The sequence below is a fragment of the Ochotona princeps genome, chromosome 12 (genome assembly GCF_030435755.1).
Source record: "Ochotona princeps isolate mOchPri1 chromosome 12, mOchPri1.hap1, whole genome shotgun sequence".
NCBI classification, from domain to species: Eukaryota; Metazoa; Chordata; class Mammalia; order Lagomorpha; family Ochotonidae; genus Ochotona; species Ochotona princeps.
In genome coordinates, this window is record NC_080843.1 from 13,420,308 (window position 1) to 13,437,367 (window position 17,060).

A 17,060-nucleotide genomic window follows, 5' to 3' on the forward strand; every position below is an offset into this window, starting at 1 on the left:
TTGCCTGTCTTGGTAATTATGGACTTTAAAAACTTTCAAGATGTGAAAGTAGAGGCAGCATTGTAATAAACGCCATGTTCTTGTCTGGGTACCTTTTTCTGATTCCCACACGAAGATGCTGGGTTCATCTGTGTCTTGGAAAGAAACAGATTAACAAAGGGGTGATGGTTTTCTTCAAGAGACTGTCTAGGCATGGATAAGGTTAAAGGAAATCAGCACTGAGTAGTGAAGAGTGGTGGGGCTGGCAGCAGGAGATGGTAGCTAGAGCGGAGGCTGTTAGAGTACAAGAGCTGAAAGCATGGACAGCCACCAAGTGACACAGCTGTGGCCAAACCAGATGAATCAGGGAGGGAGCCAAGGGAAGGATGCCCTGACATCCACCTGCTGTTGGCTGATTCCAACAGGAAACCAATAGGCCAAGAAGTCCAAGGGATGCAGCTTGGAGAGGTCTTGCTGTGAGAACCAGGCCCAGGAAGGAGCAGAGAGGAAGAGTGACCTCCAGGGGCCTCAGACACGGGCCTGGCATAGCCCTGCCTGGTGGCTGTGAGAGGAGGACTTCTAAGAAGTTTCTTGAAAAGTGAAGTTAAAAATGGATTTATTTTGATGTGAAAGCTTGGACTCCTTGACTAATTTTTTGGTAATATGTAGTTTTAGAACTCTCTGAAGAGTCCTTGATATCGTTCTTGTAGAATATCCTTATGCTATGCTTAAAATTCTTCCCCTTCTTGCATATTATTTTTTAAGCTCTACAAACCAAAGACTGTATCTGTCTTTCCCCAGAGGAAAACCACGTGATGAAACTGTGTTGCTTAATCCCGCATTCAAGCATGACATCTTAGATGTGACACATCTGTTTACGAATTGGTTTGCTCATATGAAATGAGGCTTCTGCCTCAGCTCCGTGTCGTTACCCGCTTCTTGACTTCACAGTGCTCATTAAATAATAATAAAACTTCCAGAGAGTAGTTTTTTCCATGAAGCTTTAAGTATTTACTATCCTAAAAAATGTGTCCTGGTAGAAATATTAAGGAGTGGTGGACTCACATATCTTTATCTTGGTGGTAAAGCAGCACTTCTGTAATATATGTAGCATATAAATGAATGTTTGTTTCTAATATGTGAAAATACTTTAGAATGTTTATGGAAAAGTGGAATAGAAAGATATGTTTATTGGCATGAGTGTTGGCTCAGAGGTTATGCTGCTGCTTGGGCTGCTGGTGTTCCATATGGGAGTGCCAAGCACCAAGTCTCAATTCCTTCTTCCTGCTAATGGGCAGCCCAAGAAGGAATGTTTTTTTGTTTTTGTTTTTTAATTTGGTAGGCAGAGTTACAGAGAGACAGAGAGACGATGGCTAGTTGGTTAAGTAGCAGTGTGCCTGCCACCCATTTGGGAGATCCAGATGAGGGTCTAGCTCTTGGTTTCGGGCTATTGCAGGCATTTGGGGGACTGAACCAGTGCATGGAAGAGCTCTGTCTCTCCTCCTTTCAAATAAAGTAAAAAATAAATAAAATGATGTTTATTTTGGTACAAAATGCAATCCATGATTCTTTTTTCGTGATAGACACTTTCCATGCATGTTTTGCAGGCCCCTCATGTTGACATGTAATTCTTTCTGCCAGGCTCCGTGAACGCTGGCCAATTATCAGTGCATTGGCATTAACCCTAGTGAGTCCCTGCTCACACAGGAGCTGAGAGAGGCTGAAAGGTGATAGTACTTTTGCATGTTGCTCTTCTGCATTTTGGAAGCTGATTCTTGCAGTTGGACCTGTGCCGAGTCCCAGGCAAGCTCTGTTTCTCTCTGGTGCTTCGTGCATGCCCAGCCAGCAGGGCCTTGTTTCCCAGGAGTTCCCTGCAATGGCTTCCATGGGAATGCTACCCTTGGGAGTCTGAACATCCAGAAACAGTGAGGCTGCCAAGTGAGCCCAGCCCCTCACTGTGTCTCCTGATACTCCGTCAAGCCGACAGTGTACCCATGTGCAGGAGCTTTTTTTGGTACATTCTGAGGGTGATTTTAGAGACAGTGTAGCAACCTGAGTCTAAAACAGTTGAGAAAGAAAATGGCCATTTTGAAAGAAAATGGAGATATAGATCCTGAAGGTAACCCTGTTGCTGCTGGTTGCAAAGCCGGCATGGACTGTGAAGGGTCCGGTTCCACACCAGGAGCTCACGAGTGCACCTGCTCATTGCCTGTCATGTTCAGTGGGTCTTTGCCTAATGCTCGGATCTGGCAAAGCAGACACATCATTGAGCCCAGCCTCTCTTCCTTTGCTTAGCTCCTGCACAGCTCTTTGGCATGACAGCATTCTAGTTTTGTGCCATCACACCTTGGGGCAACATAGGAGAGTCTAGGCATAGATAATCTAGGTTATAAGACCAGATGTGTGTTTGCCTGCAGCAGGGGGAACCCAGATGTGAACACAAACTGGAGAGTGGAACCAGGGTGCCACTTCTTGTCATCGCTTTCACAAGGTGTTGTTGCCCCTTTTAAGAGTCAAGAGTGGCTTCTCTATTTTGGTTGCCTTGTGTTTTTGCAAGAGCAGGACTAGGAAATAAAACTTACATGCTTTTGCAGAATTTTTTTATTTAAAAAAAAATGTACTTATTTGAAAGTCAGAATCAATAGGGAGAGAGAGAGAATCTTCCATTTGCTGGTTCACTTCGCAGATGGCCACGATAGCCAGGGACGAGCCAGACTGAAGCCAGGGGCTTCATCTGGGATCTCCTATGTGGGTGGCAGGTGCTGAAGCGCTTGGTCATCTTCCACTGCTTTTGCCAGGCCATTAGCTGGGAACTGGATTTGGAACTGGAACATCTGGGACACAAATCGGTGCCCATACAAGATGCCAGTGTCACAGGCAGTGGCTTTACCCCACTATGTCACACTGCCAGCCCCCAGAAATATTTTGTTCACATATAATTTCATACCATTAGTGTAGACTTCCTGGGTTATACTCCAAAAGTGTAACTGATTAGGGCAGAAGAATCTCACAGGAATGTAAGCACCCTGCAGGAACTGCAAGCTCTGAGCTGGGTCCCTTGCTGGCGGAACTGACTGCTTCTGTCATCTGCTAAATTAACTCTTGGCGTTGCCTGGATGAAATAAATCTCTGATTGATTAAGGCCACAGAGATAGCCCTGCCTTCTTAAAGTGCTTGAGGAAGACGTTGAGTATGCGCTATTAGACCCTAACTCTATAGGAGACCTGATCGGTCCTTCCAGGAATTTTCTGTGGGCCAGCCACAGCACCATTCAAAACCACTCCTTACAGCACAGCTGACGCTTGCAGAAAGGCTCTGTTGCCAGAAGAGGTAATGTTGACTTAGCAGGATTCACTGTTGCTCATCATCACATGGATGCCGTAGGGAGCTACGTATTTAGGCATTGAGGGAAGGGACCCACAGCTCTTCAAATTTAACGGGATTTCAAAGATGGAGGAAGTGTGAGAAGCGAGACATTAACCAGGCAAGTCAGCTGGGTGATGCCCAGGGGGAGCAGCATGTTTGTGGCAGGACATGGGGTGACTCTGCCAGCTGAGGTTTGTCTTCAAGGTCTCAGATTTGTCCTCTGATTGGTCTTGTCTCAAGGCTCAACTGCTGGGGTTTGTTGAAAGCAGGTTTGGTTTGTTGCTGCAAACACTTCTCTGCAGCTGTTTCTAATTCCAGGCTACACCCGGATTCAGCTTTAGCAGGTGTCAGAGCCCTGTGAATCCAAGTGGTCAGTGCTAACACAGAGCCAGAATTCCTTAGGCACATTCCAAAATTTAGAAATCTCCAGGTTTTTCTGCCACCCATTTGTTAGCAAAACTTCGTCTGTTCTAAAATGAGGCTAATTATAGTCCTAATTCATCCCACTTAGTGGCACTTTAATACATTTGCTGCAGAAATATTAATATGTTTTACGTTGGATTTCAGCCCCCAGTCCCACTAGGGTATCACCTAATACGGCACATATTCACCCTGGGATTTTCTCACTTCTGAATTCTGGAAACAGCTTTGGTCTTGAGTCTCCTGTAAGAGTCTGTGAACCCATGGTGTCAAAAATTTCTTTCAGAAGTTTTTTTTTTTTTAAATCAGTTTTAAACTTCATATCCCTTAGAAGGGCTATTATTTGAAAGAAAAAAAAAAACCCACAAATGTTGAAAAGGATGTGGAGAAATTGGAACCACATGCGCCCTTGGTGGTGCAACAGCCACCGAGAATAGCATGGCACTCCTCAGCAAACTAAAAATAGAGCCACAGTTGATGGAGTGTTTCCACTTCTGAGAATATATGCAGATAATAAAAGCATGAATTTGGAATGGTATCATGGCTCAACAGAGCCAGATAAGCCACTGCTAGAATCCCTTGTGAACACTACTTGGAAAGACCCAACGACTGTACTTCCAATCCAGCTCCCTCCTAATGTGCCTGGGAGAGTTACCAGCAGATGGCCCACGCGCTGGAACCCCTGCCAGCTGTGATGCTGATGTGGCTGCAGTTCCTGGTTCCTGGCTTTGAACTGGACCAGCCTGACTCTTACAGACATGTAGGGGAGTGAGCCAGGGCAGGGAAGACCCATTTCTCGCTCTGTCTCTATCTTTGTCGCTTGGCCTTCCAAATGGATAAATCTTTAAAGCAAAGACATAAATGGTTATTTATACACTTTTGTTCATAGCAGCACTATTCAAAATAGCCAGCAGGGGACTGAGAGGATACACAAAATATGGTGTATACACATCAAGGAAAACGATTCAGCATTACAAAGGAGGGAAATTTTGACACATGCTAGAGCATGGGAGAGTTCTGGGAGCATTGTGCTGAGTGAAGTGTTTGTTGCACAAGGATAAATGTGTTGTGAGTCCATTTACAGGCCATATGTGCAGTGCTTACATTCATAGGAGACAGGAAGGTACTTTCTAGGACCTGACACCAGGGCAAGGAGTGTAGGGGATTAGGGTTAATGGGCATCCAGTTTCAATTTAGGAAGATGAAAATGTGCTGGGGTGGGTTGATGTTTGCACATCAACGTTAATAGACTTAATGCACTGAACTACTCAGTGTGAAATGACAGACCGGTGCAGTGGTGGATTGTCAGCAAATGGCCTTTAACACCCTTTACAAATCTGAGTTTTCTGTAGCTCTTTGTGAGTTTGAAATGTGGATTACCTTTTCCTTTTCCATTTTTTTTTTCCTGGTTGAGAAAATATTGTTGCTACAAGCGTACTGTGACTGTATGCTCCATTAAGCCAGAGCTGTCTGTGGCCTGGGTGCACCCGTGGAGATGGGACACGGGGATGTGCCCTGAGATACCTGAAATCTTCTTGGGGCTTGTGTTGACCATGGCAGGTCACTTAGCTACTTTCTTTCCCTGTTCATTGTGCAGTTTTTAGGAAAATTAGGTTGTTAATGTAGCTGTCCCAAATGCCAAGCTTGTTCTTAGCCTGGCTGACAGCAGCTAAATTTGGAGCCGAAAGCCTGACTCCTGGTGCCCAGCAGGGCTTGTGGTGGCTGCTCTCCAGCGAGACAGTGTGAGGCAGGAAACAGTTTGGGAACTCCTTTTGACAACGCACTGCTCACTGATTATAGCCGTGAGCAGAATATCAGTTCCCTGCCTGGGCCCTGAGCGCGCTGGCAGGAGTGCCTTAAGCCCACCTTCTCTCCCTGGAATGAGAGGCTGCCCGTGACTGAGCGGACAGGAGAGGGCCTGTGAGCCACGGGTCAGGCGGGTGAGTCGTGGAGCAGCAGTGTGGTCGCTGCCTCCTCCTGGAATCCGCGGCTGTCACAATTTATCCCTGGCAGGTTGTTCTGCTTCCTCTGCCCCAGGACAGTCAGGACGACCATGCAGCCATCCAGCCCCAAATGTGCCAGTCAGTTCTTCCAAGCACCACCTTCCAAAGCTGTTTTCTTGGTTGCCTGTTTTATGGCTAGAGTGCCATGGGACACGTTTGGCAGTCAGACTAAAGCATTGTTGTTCTGCCAGGGCTGCTGAGGAGCCCTCTTTGACACAGTCTCATTGCAGCGCCTCATTTCTCCCTCTGCTATTTGCTCAAGGCTGATCCGCTCTTGACTGGCTCCTCTTTTCCTTGGTTACTCGGTCCACATGGAGGCTGCTAAGAACAGCTCATCTATTTCTCCACTTTTCCTGCTTCTTACAATTTACTGTGTTTACCTTCTGGCCTCGGGAAGGATCTCCTTGGGGACAGAATATTTCTCTGAGGCTCAGGTGCCTTGAGAAACAGCAGAGGCCCCTGCAGAAGCCCTGTCTCCAGTGGGTCCAATTAATCACACAGCTCCTTGCTCTCCTTTTCCCAGAGGGCGTGTCAAAGGAGGGAGGGTGACAGCTAGAGCCTTGCTCACCAGGAGCAAAATCCGAAAGTTGTTTGCCAGTCTTTGAGGGAGGCGAGAGGTCTGGAAATAACTGACCCGAGCCACAACAAGCTGAAATGATCGATGTCCGATCAAATGGCCTGGAACCCAGCCATTGACTGTCATCTGCATATTGTCCTCTCCTCAATCCTATGAAGTTAGAGACAAGGTCCTTAGGAAGGGAAGTCATGCTAAAACAAGTGATGGACGTTGTCATTCAACAGAGCCCGTAAGAAGCCAGCACCAGTCTACATGAGCGGAAAGCTAACAGCCCTTGCGGACACCTGCTGTGTTTTCTTTTGCTGCCTGAGTTCTAACCAGTTCTAACCTGTAGGTGTCAGCCAGACGAAAGCTGCACTTCCTCTCAGGCCCAACTTTCATGCTGCACATCTCATCGTTCTTCACCTGCTCCGGCCAGCAGCTGCCTACAGTGTTCTTCAGAGGATGACGTGGAGCAGGTGTCCTCCAGGGGCCTCAAGGTTCACTCTGGGAATGAACCTTGAGGCCTCCATTTGTAGCGTGTGCCACGACTTTTCCATTTTCTTCCCTTTGGCCTTCTGGATTGTTCCTATTTGAGTTGAGCTGGAGTTGCTACATCTCTTACCTCCCTGCTGCTTAGGTGAAGGGGAAAATGGAGGCAGGAGAGCCATATTTTCCACCCTATTCTCTTTCTGGTCAACCAGACTGCTTCTGTCAAGTGACGGACAAGCATGGACTCTGGTGAGAACACCCTTCTTCACTCTGCTGGAAAGTAGGATGTGTTTGCTCTGTACTGAATGTCTCCCACATCTGTGCAGAAGCCTTTGTCCGCAGTATGATGGTATTTGGAAGTAGTTAAGGTTGGAGGAAGTCATGAGGGTGGAATTCTGTGATAGGATTCATGCCCTTAGAGGGAGAAGAGACAAAATATCCCGTCTCTCTACTATGACAGGATGAAGCTGTCTAGAAGCTAAAAAGAGGATGTAGTGCTGCCTGCACCCTAATTGTGAACTTGCCAACTTGTGGAATTGTGAGGAATACATTTCTGCTGCTTTAACCACGGCATCTTTGGTATTTCTATCATAGCATCCAGAACTGATGAATACATTGATTGGATACAAAACACACCCAGTGTTCAAAGTGTTGAGCTTTATCATTCATTGCAGTGAGACTGGAGGTTTGTGTAGCTGATTTCCTATGTGATGAAAGCTGTGTTGCATTTAAAGCTGTGTTGCATTTCTTGCTGCATGGGGAGGCCTAGGAATGCTACCTTGTCTGTGTACTGGTTGTTCTTATTGCATGCTCTTTGAACCAAACGCGATACTCTCTCTGCCTGAATTGCTCTCGTTGATGATATAAGCAAAGCCCATGAAAGGAAATGGTGAAGGTATTTGTGAAGGCACAGTCAACAATTTAACTTGCTCCTTGTGGTCTGTGTGTAGACTGAAAAGGAACATCTTAAATAGAGGCTGAACATAGGGTTCCCAGAAAAAATACAGGACTGCTGCTATTTTTGGCTTTAACCAAGGAGTCACACTGTGTGCGTGTGTGTGTGTGTCTGTCTGTGAGGTGTGTTCTTTTTGTTTGGTATTTCGAGGGGCTCAACATGGCAATCATACCTTAGAGTGTTGCTTCTCCAGGGGTGTTTCCTGGACTAGGAATAACTCATTCCTTGGAAGCATCTTGGATGCGTAGACTCCTCCTCATCTCTCGCTGGAGACCTACTGTCAACACCAGCTCTGTCTCTCCTGCCTGTTCTTCAAGAGGCACAGATCCCATTCAAGAGGCTCCACCCACACAGAGTAATTGCCTCTCGAAGTATGAACCTCACATGACCTTCACATTAGGTGTTAGGATATCCCTCACCCATTGAGAAGGCACATAATTCATTCTGCAACACCTGCTGAATCAGAATTGGCTCTTCAAGAAAGATTTCCAACAGGGTAGTCTGCGCCTTCCAAGTTTGCAGAGCAAACCTTAGAAATGACAGCCTGCATGGACATCACTGCCTTGATCTTCACCCTGTCTCAGGAAGTTGGCAAGGTCAAGGGAATGCAAGGAATACGTCCTCTTGACCCTCTGTCTTATTGTCAGGATGAAGGTTGAAATGCTGATAGGGTCACAATGCGCATCTGTGCTTCCCATTTTTAGCCTGTTCAGTCAAAAAGACAGTGGGAACTTTCAGAAGTGCAGCTGAGAGTGGCAGGAGGTTGACAGTGCGTTCACATCCTAGCCCAGTCACTCTTCACACAGCCTTGACCATGGCTGCAACACGACAGATGAAACTTGCCATTGCAAGTCACCATCTGTTTCAACAGGCACTTTTAGTTTAATAGCAGCTTTTTGGAAAATTAAGATAATCACCACAGTAAATAGGCATAGCCATTTTCTATTTTAGACTTGTAGAAATTTGAAGTAGTAATGTTTCTGAATCAAGGAATTTCGGTGAAGCAGTTTGGAGGCGGATGCAGAAAGTAGTGAGAACAGTCAGGTGATGGAAGATAAGTTTGGGAAATGCTAAGACAAAAGGACTGCGGGAGTGGCTGGAGACAAAAAAGGGGGTTTATCTGATGGATAAAACAGAGAGAGGAAGAAAGGCTAGGGTGTGAGAGACTTGCATGTGCACGCTGAGCATATAAACTCCACGGTGGCCAATATCAGAGGTCATGTTTCTTTCTTTTCCGTATCCTTGACATTCGTTGATAGGTTTTTAAAATAAAGGTTCTAGTTCTTCTGTTTCACATAGGTGATAAGAATAAACCTTCTTTTTCATCATTTCACAATCATTCCCATACATTTAAAGATGCCACATGAAGTAGTTTTCAGTAGCTTCTTAATATTGGGAATGTCCTTCTGTACACTTAGGATTTAAAATTTTGATATTGATATTTTGGACGTGTTAAACTGGCTAATGGCTCTTTTCGTAGCTTTCGCCTTGTGGAAGATTTTCCTGGTTTGGTTTCTGATATTAATACCAGTGGATAGAAATGCGAGTCAGCAGCAAGAAACAGCATGTACCGTGGAGCCCACTTACATTTCCTGCTTACCTGCAGCAGTTTCTTCTAAACTGCACCTTCCAGTACCTTCTGACTTCTTATGCTTGAAACCACCCCAGAAAGACCCCGGGAAAGACTCCCCTCTGAGCTTCTCCACCTGCTGGTCAATCCCCTAAGATTCCTTGAGTTCAGTTGGCCAGCTGCTTCACCCATCTGCAGCCTCCCCGATGAAGGCTCCAGCACATTCTTGTCCCCATTTCCTACCCTGCTTGCCAGCTCCTAGACAGTTCCCCTGACTAACTTCTCCACCCTGTGAAACTTGAGCCAAGTCTGTTTTGGAGCTGAATCAACCAATTCAAGAAAGTCCATTTCAAATGACTGCAGCATTGGTCAGCGAGCCTTCTCTTCATCAGGAGGTTCCTTGGGACTCCCTGAGGCATGGGGGCTGTTAGATCTTTTCCCTGGTTGACCCTCAGCTATTCTCTTCCACCTCTCTAAGGAGCATGGCAGCTTTTTGTTTTCTCCAATGGTGATTTTTCATTTTCTGTTTAACTTAGGGTTAAAGAAATACAGCTCTGCAAATTTAACTATGGCTAAAAATAGTTCTACTATCTTAAAGTCATTAAGTGAACATAAAAGGGCTCTCTGTGATCTCAGGATGTCTGTCACCATGCTTCCATCCTCTTCCAGAGGCAAGACATTTAGAGCAAGGATTCCACGCTTAATGGCACCTTGAGAAAAAGTGCTCCCAGGAGCCCATCAAACCTGTCACTCTCAACAGCTGTTGCTAAGTGGCGACGTGTCCCTCCACCCTCGGTTGCTTTTGGCATAAACCGATCTGCAGCATTGTGCCAGCACAGACTTCCAAGGCTGGCTGTGCTAAGGCACAGCCGGGACTGCAGTTCCCCTCACCTGGCTTTGCTGTGCCCATTCCAACATTCCTCTTCATTGGATGTGCCCGCGGTGACACCCTCGTCTTTGCAGATAGCGTAGGCTAACGCCGACCAGACTTTTTTAGAGAGCTTCAATTTCTCTTTTATGTCTGTGACCTGATCAAAAAAGCAAGGAAATCGAGTGAGCATCGTCCCAGGGACGTGGTACAACTGACGTTTGCAAAAGCTGTGATGTGAGGAATGCAGGGTCCCCTACTCCCTTTGAAGGGCATGCTGTATGGCAGGGGCTGCATCTCCATTCCCACAGCTCCCCTCTCAGCCTTCCTTTGACCTCAGGAACAGTCTCTGTGTAATTGGCCCTGTGTTTTCCATTTTTTTTTCTCTCCTTCCATTGCTTTGAATTAAACATGTTGAGAGCATCTCACCTGGCTTTGGGTCCTACTTCTGCGGAGAGTCCCTGCTGCTAATATCCTATGCACGTGCTCTAAATTCATCTGTCTGGGTGTCAGATCAATGCAGCAAAACAATGCACTTTCCCCAGGACTGCCTGCAACATTTGAATGCGTATATTGACTCAGCTTCTGTAATCCTGAAGTATGTGCTCTGGTATTCTGCACAGACTTCCATAGCAGGCACCTGGCCGGGAAACCAAATCCACTGAGCATCCTCTGGCATCAAAGAGGAAAGGTCATCCTGAATAGGGGGAACGGTACTCTGCTGAGCCCAATGCGGATGAGTCTCAGCACCTTCTGTCTTTTCAGGCCTGCCAATGACTCTGTATTTGGGGAAAGGGTAGCAAGAAGATTCTAGCACCACGTGGTTCATGCAGTCACAGCCCGGTTTCCCATTTTGTGTATGCAAACATTGAGGAGCCTGTGGGTAGATTTGATGCATGTGTTATGGGATTCAGTGGTGTCTCTCCAAATCCACAATTGAAAGTCCAAATTCCATGTAGTTAAAATGTAACCTTGGGCATGGCGTGGTGGCCTAGTGGCTAAAGTCCTCACCTTGAACACCCCGGGATCCCATATGGATGCCGATTCTAATCCTGGTGGCTCCACTTCCCAAACGACTCTCTGCCTGTGGCCTGGGAAAGCAGTCTAGGATGGCCCAAAGTCTTGGGACCATGTATCCAAGTGGGAGACCTGGAGGAGGCTCCTGGCTCCTGGCTTTGGATCGGCTCATCTCTGGCCTCTGAGGCAGCGTGGGGCGTGAATCATTGGATGAAAGAGATTTCTCTCTGTCTCTCCTCCTTTCTGTGTATCTGACTTTCCAATAAAAATAACTAAATCTTTAAAAAAGTGTAACCTTATTTTGAGATGGGTTCTTGCCAGAAGTAAGGCTGTGAAAGTGAGCTCAGTGAGAGTGGGCCCTAGCTTAATACAGCTGGCATCCTTGCAAAAGGGGCAATCAGGACCCAGAGATGAACACAGAAGAAAGATGACAAGAAGAGACCCAGGAAGAAGATGGTCCTCCACAAGCTAAGGAGAAGGTCTGGACCAGACCCCTCCCTCACAGCCCTTAGGAGGAACCCGCCCTGCTGGCAGTGTGAGCTCACACTCCGGTCTCCTGACGGATGGATGATCCCTTATTTTGGTATAAGCTAGCATATATGTAGTCTTTTATCACAGCATTCCTAGGAAACTAAGACAAAAGCACAAATCACTGGCAGGGACTAGGATGTCTGAGCAGCTCCTAGGATCACTTACTAACTGCCCTGGGAACGTGGGCATGTTATAGGCAGGAACGTGCCGAACTTCCACCTGCTTCAGGTAAGAGTCACGGCACAAAGTGGTCTTATGGGCCTCTTGATGGATATAGTGCTCAGGCAGCTGGAAACTCGCAGCCCACCTCTGGTCCTGATGGCACATCAGACAAAATCCAACTCAGGGCCATTCTCACAAGTGGCAGTCATGAAAGGCGAGACTAAGGGGATTGCCTGGTGAAGACCAAGAGATGCAATACCCAAATGCAGCCTGTGGCTTTGAGTTGGATGCCAAACCAAGTAAATGGTTTCCACAGAGGTGTTGTTGAGACAGTGGGTAGAGTTTGTCTGTTGTCCCTCTTTTGGACACTGATAGGATAATGTCAGTGTTCATTTCCTGAGCATGAACTGTGGCAATGTAGAAGGCCATGTTGCTAGGAGATGCATATTGAGGTGGTTAGGACCTAAGGACCTATACTGGCTCAATCTAACAAACAAAGGTAAACTACAAATATTTATACAGTTAGAGAGAGTGCAAAGGAAGCAGATTTTTGATCGTTTCCATATCTAGTTAGAATACCTATAATTTAAAAAAATGCAGTTTACAGTAAGTTTCATTTTTTTTCTAAATAAAACATGGAAAAAAAATCCCTCACATTAATTTAAAAAAGTGTAGCGGCCAAGAGAGCGAGTGAGAGAGGAGAATGTCCTATTCCTCTGAGTCATTCCCCAGATGCCCACATGGCCATAGGAAAGGGCAGGACAGAGATCTCCATCCAGTCCCCGACGTGGGTGCCAAGCACCCAGTCACTTGAGCCATCACGCCTGCCTCCCAGGTCTGCATTGGCAGGGTCCAGCAGCTGACCCCAGGCGCTCAGAAGTGGGAGGTGGGCACTGTCCCTGGCATCCTAACCGCTGGGCCCAGTGCCTGCTCACTCATCTTTAGTTTGTCATGCATCATGTCCACAGCCTCCGAAACAGGCTGACAGCCACAGGCCAGTCATTTGCACTCTTTTCAGCTCAAACCCCAGCGAGAGAAACGTGTATTCCATATTTATAAATAGTTCTGAACACTCTCACCGTCTTTAGACCTGCAGTACTGGCAGGCTCACGCTGTCCCATAGGAAAGCACAATGAGGAAGGAGTATTCATTTTATGTGCTTACTTCATTCTCAAATCCTACCATCATGCTGTGGGAATCTAAGCCAAATGCACACATTTTGTGATTCAGAGGAAGAATACAACAGTCTAATGTCCCGCAGGTCTCACCTGCGTTAATATTTGCAAAACTGAACGGGTAGTGCTGTGCTGTTTGTTTTGCTTCGTGTTTGAAGTCACAGTCAAGCGTTGTCTTCTGCCAGGTGTGCTCTCTCCCCTCTGAGTGAGCTCCATAGCCACCTTCCTGCCTTGCACAGTGTGCTGCTCTTAATTATAAGAACCGATCTGTGTGAGCTTCACCTTTCCAAGGGTCTCAGGCAGTGTGTTTCTAGACGGCAGGGGTAAGGCTGGGCCTTGTTTTCATCCTGAGTGCTTCATGTGGGTTGAAAGATCCAGCACTCAAGTGTACCGGTGACTCAAACTGTTCCAGTGTCCTGGATTTGTGATGCTGAAGCAGCAAAGTCCTGGGGAAGCCAGGAGGGGTCACCATGCAGGTGTCAGCACATATTAGTTCCCCAGTGAATGCTGATTGAAATAATGGGTCTCACTGTCTCAGTCTGTCCCAAGATTAGGGACAACAGTCACATCACCGACCAGTTGGGGTCACGATAATGCATGCTTTTTATCTCTAAAGGGATGATAGGGCCTGGTAAGCGAGGAGCCCTCCTTATGATGGATGTGTGGGTGCTCTCTGGTTGCTCCCCACAGTGTGTTTTGTAACCAGAACATGTTCCTGCTGGCATTTCAGTAACTGTGCATCTTTGCCGTGCAGTTGAAGGAGATGACTGCAGAGGAGCAGTGAGAAATGTAAATGGTGCTTTAATGTTCTGCACGGAGCCCTTGGCCAAGTCACCCCCAGACTGCGATGGTGCGGCGGCCAGCTCAACAAATGGACGCTGTTAGCGCCGGGTAAGAACATGCCTTTGCTTCTCAAGCAGGTCTGAATGACTGTGATTTATTTTTCGATATCAAAGATTTTTCTAAATTACTATGAATTCTCATGCCATTTAGCACTGCTTTCTCACTTTGGTTTTTGGTTTGTGAATAGCAGATGCAACTGCTTTGCTATAGCTCCAGACCTAACTTTTTCCTTCTCTGGAAATTTAAGTGCACACACATTGGAGAACTAAGCTGTATGTAAACAAGTACTTAGTACAAGTGTGCTGCTGACACTAACAATGAGTCCTAATTCACTAATAAAACAAGTTTTCTGGGAGCAAAGACTGCCATCACATGCACAATTTCAAAAAGCTTCCTTTCTTTGCTTCCTAGATTTGCCAGTTTAAGAATTAACTTTCATCCATACTTACAAATGGTATTTGCTGTTAGGTCAATATGAAATTGGTAATTCTATAGTATTAGCATTATCAATCATACCTGAGTATGAACATTGTGTCATCTATGCTATTCATAGATTCTAAAAGTTTAGCAACTTCTGTTATGCTACAGAAATCTGATCCCAAAATATGCCATCGAGGTTTGCAGGAAAACATGAGCCTTCCCTGTGACTTATCTGGACTTCATTCTGATGTCTGATTGTTTACAATATTCGACAGACACTCACTGTTGAAGCCAGTGGTACCCTTCTCACACCCACCGCACAAAAACTGGGAAATTAGACAAAAGAGAAAGGAAGCTGACGGGTGCAATGGTAGCTAAGAACACAGTGATTAGTACAGACAAGGAAGAGAAAGAGGGCTTATCTAAGCGCTCGCTCACTCTCCTCTCCCACCCCCCAGATTCTCTCATCTGACATCTTTACTTAAAGACACTGCACGTTGTTTTTCAAGCTAGGAGAAAGGATTTGGAATATTTTCACCACAAAGAAATGACAAATACTGGAGAAAATAGGAAATAGGTGTGTTTGCTTTGATTTGAAAATTATGTAATGTACACATTTATCATATGAATTAGTACCAAATAAATACGTATATTCTTTATCTATCAGTTTACAAAATATAATTAACCTTTCCCTAAATATTTAATGTGAATCTCGTCATCAAATTTCTTGCTTAACTTCCTGGGTATAGGTAATTCTAGGGAAGGGGTTACACATTCTAGAACATGCACGAAGAGGTCATCCGGGACACCCAGTAACAGAGGTAGCATGCTAGAGTACAGCTGCCGACTTTGACTCTTTAAACAAGGGAAAAGGAGTAAATGCATTTTTTTTTTTTAAAGGAGGATGACTTTTAGAAGGAAAGAAGCTCCAAAGTCATGCCATCCTGGTGCTGTGGCAGACGCTTACTGAATCCCAGGTTTGGAACTGGGGCGCAGCTGTGAAATCTGGTTTTGAGCTAATTGGGAGATTCTGATTCCAGATTAGGAAGTAGGTGGTGTTATTGAATTACTGCTGCCTTTCTCAAGTGTGGTTATAGTATTGTGCCAGTACAGGGCACTGCCGTCACTTTGATGAGATACACACTGGAACAATTGTCATGGTGATTTTACTCACTTGAAAATAACCAAAGTCAACTGCCATTGCATCTACATGATTTTTAGTTTTACTCTTTTTTTTTCAACCATTTCAGTGTTGCTGGAAAGTTCTAAAAATGAAAAATTGGGAAAAAAGAAGGCTTTGGTGTCAGAACACATGGCCTTGAAGAGCCTTGCTGGATTCAGCGTAGGATAGTAATTGACTCAGAGGAATAGGAGTGCCCTGTGTGCTTGCACTGAGCGAAGACACAGCTCTGTGCCGAGAGACTATCATTATGTCCTTTGCGCAACTGGGAAATAGGGGCTTAGAGAGGCACACCTAGTGATTGGGGGAGATGAGATTCAAATCCAAGTGCAGACTTGGGAATCGTTACCCTGAAGCACGAGGCTTACTAGTGTCATTGCTTACTGTTAAGGCCTTCAAAGGGTGTTAGATTGGTGCTGCATCTCTGGGCGTGTGCATGGGAGTCCATGTGATACAGAATGAAAATATTAGAATTTCTAATTTTGAAATATCAAAATACAAAAGGAGTGGAATTTTCCTAATATTTTATGTAACGTTTGATATTGCAAGGGGTCCATAAGGGGATGGCCATTTCCTGATTATCCAATAGGACAAATCAGACTTTCACAGTGGGGAGGGACTGTAGCAGTATCTCACATCTCCGTTAGCTGCTGTGGTGTTGAAACAACAGATGTGCTAGATAAATGCATGTATGGATTAGCCTGTCTAGCATGAACTAATTCAATGGAATAGTGACTTAAAATGGCTCTGAGAAAGAAACTTTGGCAAACACTGCAAGCACAAGTGAACAATACTAAAACAGCAGGTATGATATTTCTCTGGCTCTGGATACATCTGCCACATTACAAAGTAAAAATAACAATGAGTCTTTGCTTTTGTTTTTATCCTAAACTTAAGTTTCTGTTTTCATATAAACATTCTACAGTAGTATGTGAATTCAGTGGTACTAACATGTAACTAATTATAAATACTTGGAAGCTCTTGGTTCCAAACTTTTTTCAGACTGAGGGGCAAGAATAAAGTTTGAGGTAAATAGTCTATAGCACAGAGACTTGGGCAACGTATTTTGAATCAGTGACTTAGCAAGCAAAAATTGAGTAATATCCAGTGAAATTGGTTTAATGAGACAGGAACGTGTAATACAGTCCGGGAAAGTTCCAATACAGTGGTGAAATAAGAAAGAAGGCTTTTCTTGCTGGTGTGCCTTCATTAAATGCTTACTACGAGCCTTTCATTAGTCAGGCTTTGCGCTAGACTTGTGTGTTGTCGGTGCCCTTGAAGGGCTTGTGGCTGCACGGTTTGGTGTGAGCAAACACAGAGGGCAAATATTCCAGTCTGTAAGCAAGGGCCAATGGAAGCGCAGATTCAGCTGGTCTGGAACTTCCCTTTCTGGAAAACAGGATTGTTGTTCCTGCACTTGACTTTGGCTTTGAGGATCGCTGAATGCTGCCGCTGCCCAGGGGAGGACTGGGAAGCAGGACAGTTAGTGACTGCTCCCCAGAGGGATTATAAACAACAAAAGC

At 45.5% G+C, this 17,060-nt stretch overlaps 1 protein-coding gene across 1 annotated transcript in view; it reads right to left on the reverse strand.

Annotated features, from left to right (window-relative positions):
• Positions 1-17,060, reverse strand: part of GPC6 (glypican 6) — a 1,040,817-nt gene that overhangs the window by 9,677 nt on the left and 1,014,080 nt on the right. The window contains exon 7 of the mRNA XM_004577405.3: positions 10,233-10,369. Coding sequence (XP_004577462.2) covers positions 10,233-10,369 — 137 coding nt within the window. The remainder of the gene's footprint in view (positions 1-10,232; positions 10,370-17,060) is intronic.